The sequence below is a fragment of the Meles meles genome, chromosome 17 (genome assembly GCF_922984935.1).
Source record: "Meles meles chromosome 17, mMelMel3.1 paternal haplotype, whole genome shotgun sequence".
Classification (NCBI taxonomy): Eukaryota; Metazoa; Chordata; class Mammalia; order Carnivora; family Mustelidae; genus Meles; species Meles meles.
Window position 1 is genome coordinate 1,844,263 of NC_060082.1, and position 11,028 is coordinate 1,855,290.

At 63.4% G+C, this 11,028-nt stretch overlaps 2 protein-coding genes and 1 long non-coding RNA gene across 6 annotated transcripts; 1 reads left to right on the forward strand and 2 right to left on the reverse strand.

Moving 5' to 3' along the window:
• The first annotated feature begins 57 nt into the window (after nucleotides 1-57).
• TMEM79 (transmembrane protein 79) lies at nucleotides 58-6,225 on the forward strand. 4 transcript variants are annotated; one of them, XM_045983355.1, is made up of 4 exons: nucleotides 58-1,291; nucleotides 2,056-2,858; nucleotides 2,992-3,205; nucleotides 5,493-6,225. In XM_045983355.1, exons 2-4 carry the CDS (start codon nucleotides 2,099-2,101, stop codon nucleotides 5,704-5,706), a joined length of 1,188 nt encoding a protein of 395 aa, XP_045839311.1. In that variant the 5' UTR covers nucleotides 58-1,291; nucleotides 2,056-2,098; the 3' UTR covers nucleotides 5,707-6,225. The 4 variants fall into 4 exon arrangements, with proteins under 4 accessions (XP_045839311.1, XP_045839312.1, XP_045839314.1 ...); XM_045983356.1 differs by having other exon boundaries at nucleotides 58-572; XM_045983358.1 differs by having other exon boundaries at nucleotides 390-487.
• LOC123928279 lies at nucleotides 4,859-5,494 on the reverse strand. Its single transcript, XR_006815654.1, has 2 exons — nucleotides 5,186-5,494; nucleotides 4,859-4,984 (listed from the first exon to the last, which is right to left on the reverse strand). It is a non-coding gene; the product is annotated as an uncharacterized LOC123928279 (long non-coding RNA).
• A 387-nt stretch (nucleotides 6,226-6,612) lies between the features above and the next one.
• LOC123928272 (glycosylated lysosomal membrane protein) lies at nucleotides 6,613-9,231 on the reverse strand. The gene is made up of 6 exons (XM_045983354.1): nucleotides 9,057-9,231; nucleotides 8,518-8,775; nucleotides 8,163-8,363; nucleotides 7,844-8,062; nucleotides 7,223-7,479; nucleotides 6,613-7,113 (listed from the first exon to the last, which is right to left on the reverse strand). Exons 1-6 carry the CDS (start codon nucleotides 9,174-9,176, stop codon nucleotides 6,948-6,950), a joined length of 1,221 nt encoding a protein of 406 aa, XP_045839310.1. The 5' UTR covers nucleotides 9,177-9,231; the 3' UTR covers nucleotides 6,613-6,947.
• Between the last annotated feature and the right edge of the window lie 1,797 nt (nucleotides 9,232-11,028).

Consider the following 11,028-nt stretch of genomic DNA (forward strand, 5'->3'; position numbering starts at 1 on the left):
GCAGCGCGGCCTCCTTCCGGCTTCTGCCCGCCCCGCGGAAAACTTTATTGACAAAGCAGCCCGGGAGCGGACGGCGGGCCCTGCGAGGGGCTGGAGCTGGGCTGGGGCGGCAGAAGGGCCCACAGCTAGGAGCGAGGCTCTGCTGCGTCCTGCAGTGGCCCCTCGGTCCGTCCTTCCGACCCTTGACCCCAGCCCCCCGCCGGAGCCGCGTCGCTCCCGGTTACCGCCGACTCCCTCCCCACCCCCACCCGCGCTCGCCGGAACGAACCACAGTGCGCGGGGAGGGCTCCTTCCAAAGGCGGCGCGCGAGCGGTCGGCCCCCCGGGACGCCAGCCTCGACCGCGCCCGCGGCTGCCCGGCTCCCGTCGCACAGAGCCGCGCCCGCGTGTCCCAGCGGCCCCGCAAACAGTCGCACCCAGCCGCGCGATGCGGGGCGAGCGACCCAGACCCTGTCCCGCCCTCCCAGAGCTCCGGCTCCCCCACGGGGGTGAGCAGCCCCGCGCCCTCCGCCGTGGAAGGTCACCTTGGATTCTGATTGCTTTCCTAACCTTACACCTAGGCTACAACGCAAGGTGTTTTGGGGTCTTCGTGAGTTGTGATGGGAACATAACCTCCCTTCCCCCTCCATGTCCTGCACCGACCTTTTTTCTGTTCCTGAAACCACCTAGGCTGGTCTTTCTCCTGCTGTCCCCTCCTTAGGACACTCCTAATTTCCCATGAGGTCACAGCTCAAATGTCATCTTGGCTAAGAGGTTTCTCTCTAATTGTCTGACAGGTTAGGCTCTTCATTACCTGGGACCCCAATACAAGAAGCTTCTGGAGGGCAGGGACCTTGCTGTCATCTTGTCTCCTATGTCTGTGCCTAGAATAGTGCTTGGCTAGGAACAGGTGCCCCACAGGTATTCATGGATAACGGTAGAAATTCCACTTCTTTTCTGGGTCTCCCAACCTACTTCAGCTCCCTTTCACGCACAGACCCACTCTTTATCCTCTGCTTTGCCGAGCTTCAGGCTCCCACGCATCCCATGTGCCTGGACCGCCGCTCACCTTGACGCCCAGCTGCGCCCCCACTTTGAGAAAGGATGACGACGTCCTCCGCCAATGCTTTTTCTGTCGGCAGATTCAGCAGGGCGGGTCCTGCCCCTTTAATCTGGGCCCCACCTGCTCTGGTCAGACAGGTTTGGAGACACAGGTAAAGGGAGAGAGACTGAGAGGAACACTTGCAGAGCCAGCAGGGAGCCGGGCAGCTCCTTCCCAGACGCTGGGGACCCTCCGCCTCTTCAGATGGAAAGTAAGAGGGTATCGTGGGTCTACATGGCTAGAGGTAGAAGGCCATTGAGGAGGTGCAGGGAAGGGGCCCAGCCCCATCCAGCAGGAGTGAGATGGAGAAAACAGGGAGGGGAGAAAGGAGAGGAGGCATGGGAAACAGCCATGATTAGACCTAGAACTCAGAAGGGACAGCCCCAGGCCCTCTGGAGATGGAGGACAGAGGACAGGGGCTGGTGAAGAGTGGAGACTGCCCAGGTGCCCACCTTGGAGACGAAAGAGCTGGGCGCACGGCCGCTGTCGCATCCTTGGGACAGAGTTATAGGCAGATCACTGGTATCAGTTACCAGGAGAGTTCCGAGCAGGGATCGACAAGAAGAAGGGAAGGATTGAAGATGGGGGGGGGGGGGCAGGGAGGCCCCTGGGGGGAAAGGAGCTCCTGGCAAAGCTCTAGACACCCCTTCTCCCTCCTGTTTTTGCATGAGGGTGGCTATGAGCCCAGGGGCTTTGGTGGAGGGAGTAGAAGGTGTGGGCGGGCGCTGGTGAGGCCACAGCGGCCAGCGCCGTGCCCCCTGACTCACCCTCTCCTGCTGGGCAGCATTTGACGTGGAAAGGGTGTCTCCATTTCAGCTGCTCACTTCCCTCCCACCTCCTTCTTTTCAACACTTTTCTTGGCCCCACGTTCTCCCTAAGGTCCCAGAAGAGGCTAAAGCCCATGAGACCAGCTGCCCCAGACCAATGGGCCAGAAACCAGGAACTTCTGAGACAGCTTTCTTCTGCTCCCTCCAGGGTGACAGGCCCTCATGGTAGACCCCAGGAGTGAGGCCCGAGGATGACAGAACCCGAGACCCTGGCCCTGCTGGAAGTGAAGGGGCCTGAGGCCCTGGAGAAGAGCCCACCCCAGGCCTTGGTCCCCAATGGCCGGCAGCCAGAAGGGGAAGGTGAAGCCGAGTCCAGTGGAGCTGCGTCCTCCAAGGTGGGGTCCTCAGCTGGGTCTACCACGGCCGGAGAGGGACCTGAGGATGGTCTTGACAGCACAGTGAGTGAGGCGGCCACCTTGCCCTGGGGGACTGGCCCCCCGCCCGGTGCCCTGTTCCCAGACCCCCCCGGGTGGCGGGACATCGAGCCCGAGCCCCTCCGGTCAGAGCCACCCACCAAGCTAGAGGAGTTTTCCGAAGATGATGCCAACCTGCTGCCCGAGAAGGCGGCCCGGGCCTTCGTGCCCATTGACCTCCAGTGCATCGAGCGGCGGCCCCAGGAGGACCCGGCCGTGCGCTGTGAGGCCGGCGAGGGCGAGTGTCGCCGGGCCTGCCTGCCCGCCCGGGCCACCCAGCCCGAGCCCTGTGAGCGCAAGTGGGCCGAGGCCGTGGTGAGGCCGCCGGGTCACACTTGCCGCGGCTGTGGGGGCTGCGGAGGCCGGGAGGGGCTGAGGGCCGTGGCCTCGGTGGGAGCCGCCCTCGTTCTCTTCCCCTGCCTGCTGTACGGGGCCTACGCCTTCCTGCCCTTCGACGCCCCACGGCTGCCCACCATGAGCTCCCGCCTCATCTACACGCTGCGCTGCGGGGTCTTTGCCACCTTCCCCATCATACTGGGTGAGCCGGCAGGGAGCGGGGCCGGGGGCGGGAGCTCCCCTTCCCTGGGGCCCCTGCGCCCCCCTGCCGTGAGCCTTGCGCCCGCGGCTCCGGGGCCAGCCAAGCCAACCCTGCGCGCTCTCCGCCCCGCCAGGGCTGCTGGTGTACGGGCTCAGCCTGCTGTGCTTTTCGGCCCTGCGGCCGTTCGCGGAGCCGCGGCGGGAGGTGGAGATCCACCGGCGCTACGTGGCCCAGTCGGTGCAGCTGTTCATCTTGTACTTCTTCAACCTGGCCGTGCTCGCCACCTACCTGCCCCAGGAGACCCTCAAGCTGCTCCCCCTGCTCACCGGTCTCTTTGCCGTCTCCCGGTGAGCTGCCGGCGGGGGGGGGGGGTTGCTGGGGGACGGGGTGGTGCTGGAGGGACCCCGGCATTTTGTCTGGGGAGACGGGGGCAGGGAGCCCTCTGCATCAGCCCGGACGTGCCCCCTGCATCGGTCGTCCGGTGAGTCTGCTTTGTTCCTGGCGCCTGACCTCACCTGGCGGCAGGTGATCCGCTCCGTGCTCCCAGAGGAGGTTGTTCTCGAGAGCCAAGGGCCGACCCGAATCTGAAAGGGCTGCCAGGTGTCACTCCGTCAGCCTCTCACCCACTGGCGTCTCGTCAGACACCCCCTGTGACCCATGCTCCGTTCTGTGCCTGTGTGAAGGCTCCAGTTACTAGAGAGTCTTCTCTGTGTTGTCTTGTAAACCGCTGTCCTGACTTTGACTCTGGAAGTGCCCAGGACCGGTCAGGCATTTGACACCAGGGCTCCACGTCCCCACTCCAGCACCCTGCCCCCCGCCCACGGTTTCCTTTGCCTCAGTGTCCCGAGACCTTCCCTGTGGCCAGAGAGGCTCCTGCTCGTCGGTGGTCACGGCACTGGCCTCCTGCCCCCACGCGCCGAGCCACGCTGGCTCTGCTTCCTCTGCTTTCCTCTGGAAGCCACCTGAAGCCCTTTGGGGCGTTTCCACGTGAGCTGCTGCTAACCCAGAAAGCACTTTTGAATTTCTGAAGGCACACGCAGATCTTTTCGTTTTTTCCCTCATGTATTTCCTTTTGTTACTTTTTTTTTTGAAGCCTGCGTTTGTCAGAGCGCGCACGCACAAGCAGGGGGGTGGGGGGGGGGAGAAGCAGACTCCCGGCTGAGCAGGGAGCCCAGCGTGGGACTCGATCCCAGGACATCGCGATCATGACTCAAGCCTAAGGCAGTTAACGACTGAGCCCCCCAGGCATCCCTCCTTTTGTCACCTTTCATGCAGGATTCCCGGTCCCTTTAACTGCTAGAACATTCTTGCTCTTGAGCTAGCATCCGTGTGCCGTTCTTCTGACCGCAGTCCAGTGGCCGTCTGTCCCACCCGCCTCCCGACCGTCTTGCAGCCTGTTTTCTCCCAGATGTTCCCCCAGATGAACGTGTTCCTGCTTGTGTCCCTCACCCTCCCGTGTCCCCGTGTCCGTCTTGGGAGTGCCGGCCTCAGACAGAAGCTGACTTAAGCAGACATGACGCTTGTCTGGCCCTTCCCACCCGGTTCACAGTGAGGGAAGCCCAGCAGGTCAGGGAAGGCCCGCCAGCAGCCATGGGACCTGGAACACAGCCCCCTCCACGTGTCCCCCCAGGGCCCTTCCTTCCCTGCCGCGGGAAGGGTGCTCAGCGCTCGTGCCTGGCTTCACCCTCTGCGGAGCGTGGGGCTTCAACATGGGACTTCACGCAGAGAGCTTGCGGGAGTCTGGTGCTTGGGGACGGCTCAGCCGCTGGAACCTAGCGTCCCCCTGCGCCTCCCAGCCTGGGGCCGAGGCTCTTCCCTGTCCCACGGGTGAGAGCAGAGCACGGGCGTTTGGTGGCGAGTGATCCTTCCTGTGACAAGAGGCAGCTGCTGTCCTCTTGGCACTAGGGGTGTGTATTTGGGATGGATCTTCCAAGAGTGGAAAGGCCTATCCCTTTGGCTCCAGGTCTCTTGAAGCCGGCTTCCTTGCTCTTTTTCCCTCCGTCCTCTAACATGGCAGGAGAGAGGGTGATGATCAGGCTTGGGTTCAAATCACAGTTTTATTATTTCCCTGATGTGCAACCTTGGACCAGTTCTACTTCATCCCTTTGGAGTCTTTGTTTCTTCATCTGCAAAATGAGAAACCAGTACAGTGGGGTACGGTCCGGCTGGGAGAGACGAGGAAGTGGGTTATGTATGGCAACAACCCTAGCCTCCAGGACAGAGTCAGTGGCGGGAACGGTCTGTACAGTGCGCCACCGAACTTCAGAACGAGAAAAGGAGACCATCCACCTTTGGCTTGCTCCCCTGCGCATAAAGCCTTGACTCACAGGCCGCTGGGTTCCTGGATGTCCGAGGGGCGTGGAGGGGAGGGGGGCGGCTGAGGGCCGAGGACCAGGACGGGGGACATTTCATTGTACTCGCTGGTGCCCTTGCATTTCGAGCCACAGAAAGGGATCCCACCTACGCTGAAGTTTTAGACTTAAATTTGGAAAGTCAGCAGAGAGGGAGGGAATGACGGGGCCTCCCGGAGATGCGGGATGTCCACACTCGGGTCCACGTCGTGTCGTGTCCACCGCCCCCCGGTCAGCCCGCAAGCCCACCAGCTGACGCACCTCATCTTCCTGCCGCCCCCAGGCTGATATACTGGCTGACCTTCGCCGTGGGCCGCTCCTTCCGAGGCTTTGGCTACGGCCTCACGTTCCTGCCGCTGCTGTCCATGCTGCTGTGGAACCTGTACTACATGTTCGTGGTGGAGCCCGAGCGCATGCTCGCCGCTGCCGAGAGCCGCCTGGACTACCCCGACCACGCCCGCTCGGCCTTGGACCTCAGGCCTCGTCCCTGGGGCTGAGGCCCCCACTCAGCTCCCCCGCCCCCGGCCTCAGTGCCTCAGGGGACGAGCCCCAGGATTGCCCGTCTGTCCCCTGTTCTCCCCCTTTTCACCTTGGGAGCCCTCGGCCATCGGGAGGAAATTCAACTGGTTTCTTGCAGGGGAGGAGGTGGACAGCCATGCCCCTTCTGCAGGCTGAGGGCAGGGGGCTGGCACAGGGAGCAGGGGCGTGGTTCCCTCCTGAGCAACCCCTCATCCCACCCCTGGCGCTGCCTCCAGGACCCTGTGCTGGCCTCCGCCCCACTCCAGCCCCCGTGAGGCCGCGCAGGCAGAGCCTCCGCGGACTGACCATCTCTGTGCCATGGGCCGCGGGGAGACTGGCAGTATTACCCGTGCCCAGGGTAGAGCCTGGGCGTCCGATCACACGGGACTTGCACGTTCGCTGGAAACCTTCCTGCAGGCCTGGGTTCAGGACCCTCCGCCACGGGCCCCTGTAGGACTTTTAGCTTCGGTCAAGATGATTAAAGCTGCCCCAGCCCAGAGCTGCTGCCTGCTCCCTTCCGACCCAGTTAGGCCCCCTAACCGACCTCCAAACTGCAGAGGGGAGGGGAAGCCTCTGTCCAGAGAGGGCCAGGGGTGTGTGTGTGCGTGCGCCCACGCACATGGTGGCTGGGGTGCCTGCAGGGTGCGGTGGCCGTGTGTGACGATAAATGACCGCCACGGCCCTCCCTCCCTCTTCATGTTTGAACCCCACTCTCAGGTCTGAGCCGACTGGTCCAGAACCCCCGGCCCCACAGGACAGAGGGGGCGTGCTGGAGGGACGAGAGGGGGCCGCACACAGCCTCCCTTGCCCACACCTCAGCCTTCGGTTCCTGGAACCAGCACTCCCCCCCCAACCGTGACACCCGCACACTGACAGACGAGCCCTTGGGGGGGGAAAAGAGTCTATTTCGTCCCTTCCAGGGTGGCCAACCAGTCCGAAGGCCTCTCATTAGGCCTGAGTCCCATCCCGGGAAACAGGGCTCAAGGGGCGGGAAGGGATCGCCAAGGGACCCCCCCCCCCCCCGCCCCCAGCAATCACCCTGTCACTGGTCCCTCCCCGGAGGAGGAAGGAAGCTGCCCCTGGGGGCCTTTGGGAAGCTGGGGGTGGTCTCTGAGGTCCTGCAGGGAAGCCGGATGGAGAAGGGAGCAGCTGATCCTCCATTCGGCAGACTGGTCAGACAGGCCCGGAAGTGCACGTCCCCTACCCCGGCGAGCGGGCCTCAGTTGATAGGCTGATATTCAGAGCACTGCCTGTGGCCCAGCAGCAGAAACAGGCCTCCTGCCAGCAACATGAGCCCCGGGGCCCCCAGGGCCACCACCATGATGCCCAAGATGAGTGGGGACAAGCTGTCCATCGGAGGAGTGCCCACCCCCAGAAGCATCGACCTAGGGCAAGCAGAGTGGGAAAGACAGGCCAGCAGGTTAGGCGGGAAGACCGGGAGGCCGGGGTCCCCCACGTCCACTCCCAAGGCCCCGGCCCAGCCCTGGCCCTCACCAACTGAGGTAGCGTTCGTCCCAGTAGCCGGGGCCTGTGGAAGTCCCAAAGGTCAGATTGAAGGCACAGAAGTTGGTCTGGGGCCCAAAGAAGGCTCGGACAATGGGGGACTGGGGGAGAGGGTACTCCAAGGTGGGGTGCAGTGGGGACGCTTGGCAGGGCAGGGCTGAATCCCGGCCCCTCTGCCTCTGGGAGAAAGCCACCGGCCGCCACTGCATGAAGCCCGATGGGGGGGACCCCCACAGCAGCTGGTCCAACTGGGGAGAAAGAAAAACAACAGGATGAGGACGACACCCTGTGCCTCCAGCAGTCACTAGCTGTCCTGGGGCCTGTGCCTGCCTCCAGGACCGAAGGCCACTTGCACAGAGCCTCAGTCTCTCCTCTGTAGAAGGGGGAGCTGGATCGGGAGCACCAGGTCCCTCCCAGCCCTGCCCCCTGCAAGCCTGTGCTCAGCTCCCTTCCCAGCCCCCAGGCCCATCTTGCTTCCGTCTTGGGCCGAACTCTTTGGCACGGTGCCCAGCACCTAAAGCTGCTAAACTACGTTGCTGGTCAGTACCTGGTTACCAGCACCTCTGGCCCCGCAGGCTCCTCCTGCGGCCCCCACCCCGCTGGAAGCCTGACCTGGAAGACAGCAGGCGTGTACTCGTCATCGATGGAGCGCTGCTCTCGCACGGACGGGCAGTCGGGGCCCTGGGCCAGGGTGACTAGCTCCAGCCCAAACAAGGAGCGGTTTCCCCGGGGAGTGGCCCCGACCAGGGCCACCTCGAGCTGGCAGGTGTCCGCCGAATGCAGGAGGCGCGGGGCCTGGGCCGGCCGGCCGGAGCCAGGAAAGGCCTGCACCTGGAGTGGGGGAGGCACGGGAAGCGGGGGCCTGTGTCTGCGGGCCCTCCCCACCCTCACAAACCAGCTTTCTGGGCTCCTCTGAGTCCCCACACCTTACCCTGAAGGCCAGGCTGCCGTTGGCAAAAGCCCCGGTGGGGTCACGAATGGGGTGGCCTCGGAGCGTGGCACTCAGGGTGGCGGGGTCCAGAGAGTCGGTGATGTTGTCCCAGGAGAACTCAGCCAGGGAATACGGGGGATACGGTTTTCCCGGAGGCTCGGCGGCCGCCTCCGACGTGTTGGTGTCGTCAAATTCAAACAGCTGGCGGACGGGGTGACGTGGGAGGGGCTTGCTGTGTCCCGCTGGACCCGAACCACCCCCCGCCCCCACCCACTCTCAGACCCCCACCCCCGGGGTCCCATTTTTGACAGTCAAAACCACCCCCGGGGACCCCGATGGATTCTCTGCTCCTCACCCTGGTGAAGACAACAGCAGAAGAGAACCGGACGCTGTCCGCGGGGAGCACGGTGAGGCCCCCGTCCGGCTCCGGGGACAGCAGGCGGCTCCAGTTGACGGCCAGGGTACTGCGGGGGGTGTCGGTGGCCACCAGCAGGGCTGCCGGGGGCCCCGTGCTGCTCCACACGTAGTGCAGCGTGGAGTTGGTGCCCACCGCCCGGATGTGGAGCAGGTTCTGGGGGGGCCCCTGCCAGTCCGGGATGACCTCCAGAGACACCTGGATCATGGCGTCGGGAAAGAGACACAGGGTGAGGCCGCTTGGGAAGGATGGGGAGAGGCAAGGGGCACAGAGGTGGACAGAGCCCCAGACGCCGACTGGCGGGCAGATGAGGGCGCAGGGCTGGGGGGTGAGGAAAAGGCCCACCTGGGTCCCTCTGGGCCATCGGGGCAAGACAGGGAGCCCCCGCCCTCCGCAACCCGCTCCCGTGGGCCCCAGCGGCCCCCTGCTGCCCTCCCAGGCCAGCGTCTGCGGAAGCGCCCAGGGCTCTAGCCCCTCACCCGGCGGGTCTCGTCCCCCAGCAGGCCGAGCGGGGCTGCAGACGCCAGCAGGCTCAGGAGGAGCGTGGGGCCGGGGGCACCGCGCCCCGGGCGCCAGCAGGGCCCCTCGCCGCCGCACATGGGGCCCCGACTTCAGAGGGCTGAAGAGCCCTCAGAGTCACGTGACACGCACACTCAGCTGACCTCCGCGCAGGGCGGGGCCTCGCCCAGTCCTTAAAGGGGCCGCATCCCTTAACCCCCATGCAGGCTGGGGAGAGCAGGCCCTCGGGAAGGTCGGGAAGGTGGGGAAGGTGGGCGGCCCGGAGCGAGACACCCGGACCTCTCCTACCCGACCGCCACGCTGGCTGCCTGTAAGGGGCCACAATGTCGGGATTCAAGATCCCATGGGATCCCGATACAATAGGCTGTGCTGCGGGGAAGGCGGAGAGGAAATGGACAGAACTCGGGCGGAGACAGGGTGCCGCATGGGTCTGTCCCCGACTGCAGAGCCCGCGCTTGCCCCGGCTGACCTACCAGAGCTCCGCCTTGTAAGATACTTCCAAACTAAGAGGAACAGCGTATTTGTCAAAAGGAGTTTATGTCGGGCTGAATAACCCCCCTTTTTGTTGTTTTCGTTTGGTTTTTTTTTGTTTCCGCACGTGACTCAGACTTCCTAAGGTAAGGGAGGGTGTCACCCTTCTTCCCTCCTGAGACCACCACTGTGGCGTTTGTGACTCGTCCTTCCGGAGGAGCACAAGGCAGGGGCACCCAGCGGGGTGCTGGGAGCGGGCGACTCTTGGTCTCGGGGTCGCGAGTTCGAGCCCCGCGCGGGGCGCAGAACCTGCTGAAGAAAGCAGAACAAGACCCAAGCTGTTCTGTGCGTGCCGCGTGCCGCACATGTACACAGACGTGTGATGCCCTGTGACGGCGGCAAACCCCGGCCTGCCGTGTGCTCTCCCGCGTGCGCCTTGTCGCCTGCCCTCTGCTCCCGGCGCATCCTCCACTCGTGTGTCTCACTGCGGGGGCCTGTCCCCCGGATACATCTACCCAGAGCCGAGGTGGTTTCCAGCAATCCGCTGCGGCAGACTGTGGCATGAACACCCCCGTATCGACAGCATTTCACACGCATCTGAGTCCAAGTATCGAAGCTACACGGCTGAGCCCACAGGTGACGAGTGAGGTTTCTCCCGGACAGGCCGACAGGCCGTGTCCAGGAGGGCCTGACCCTCGCAGCCTCTGCCCTCCTGCTTGTCCCCGCGAGGGAGGCTGGTCACTCCTCCGTAGTTACACCTTGGCCTGATTGTTTGCAGGCCCCGCCTCCCTGACCGCCAAGTGCTAGTTTTCAAGTTAACTTCTGTACCGGAACCAACACCACCGCGTCCCCCACCACCTCCCCGCTTTTTCACAATGTCCATTATTCTCCCCCACGCTGATAAGTTCTAAAATGTCAGGTTTTCTTCTGGTTTCACTTTTTTATATTGAAACCTTTCAGCTGCCCGGAAGTAGTTTTGGCAACCGGGTATGAAGTAGGGATCTAATTTTATTTCCCCCCAAATGGCTCCTCTGGGATGAACTCAAGTTTTCTCAAAAAATTCATTTTTGAGGGCGCCTGGGTGGCTCAGTTGGTTAAGCAACTGCCTTTGGCTCAGATCATGATCCCAGAGTCCCGGGATTGAGTCCCGGATTGGGCTCCCAGCTCCACAGGGAGTCTGCTGCTCCCTCTGACCTTCTCCCCTCTCATGCTCGCTCTCAAATGCATAAATAAAATCTAAAAACAAAAAACAAAACAAAAAAACCACTCATTTTTGAGACAAGTGCTTGTATCGTCTGAGCTACCAAGACAGGGGAAAGCAGAAACTGGAGTCTTGCCTGAGTGGCGGGGAACTCAAGCCTCCCACCACTCCTGAAAATGCGGCTTTACAGGAGGAAAACGGGATGTGGCCGGTTCTAGGAGTCTGACAGCAGGGGGGCGGCACGCCCAGTCTAGGAGGTG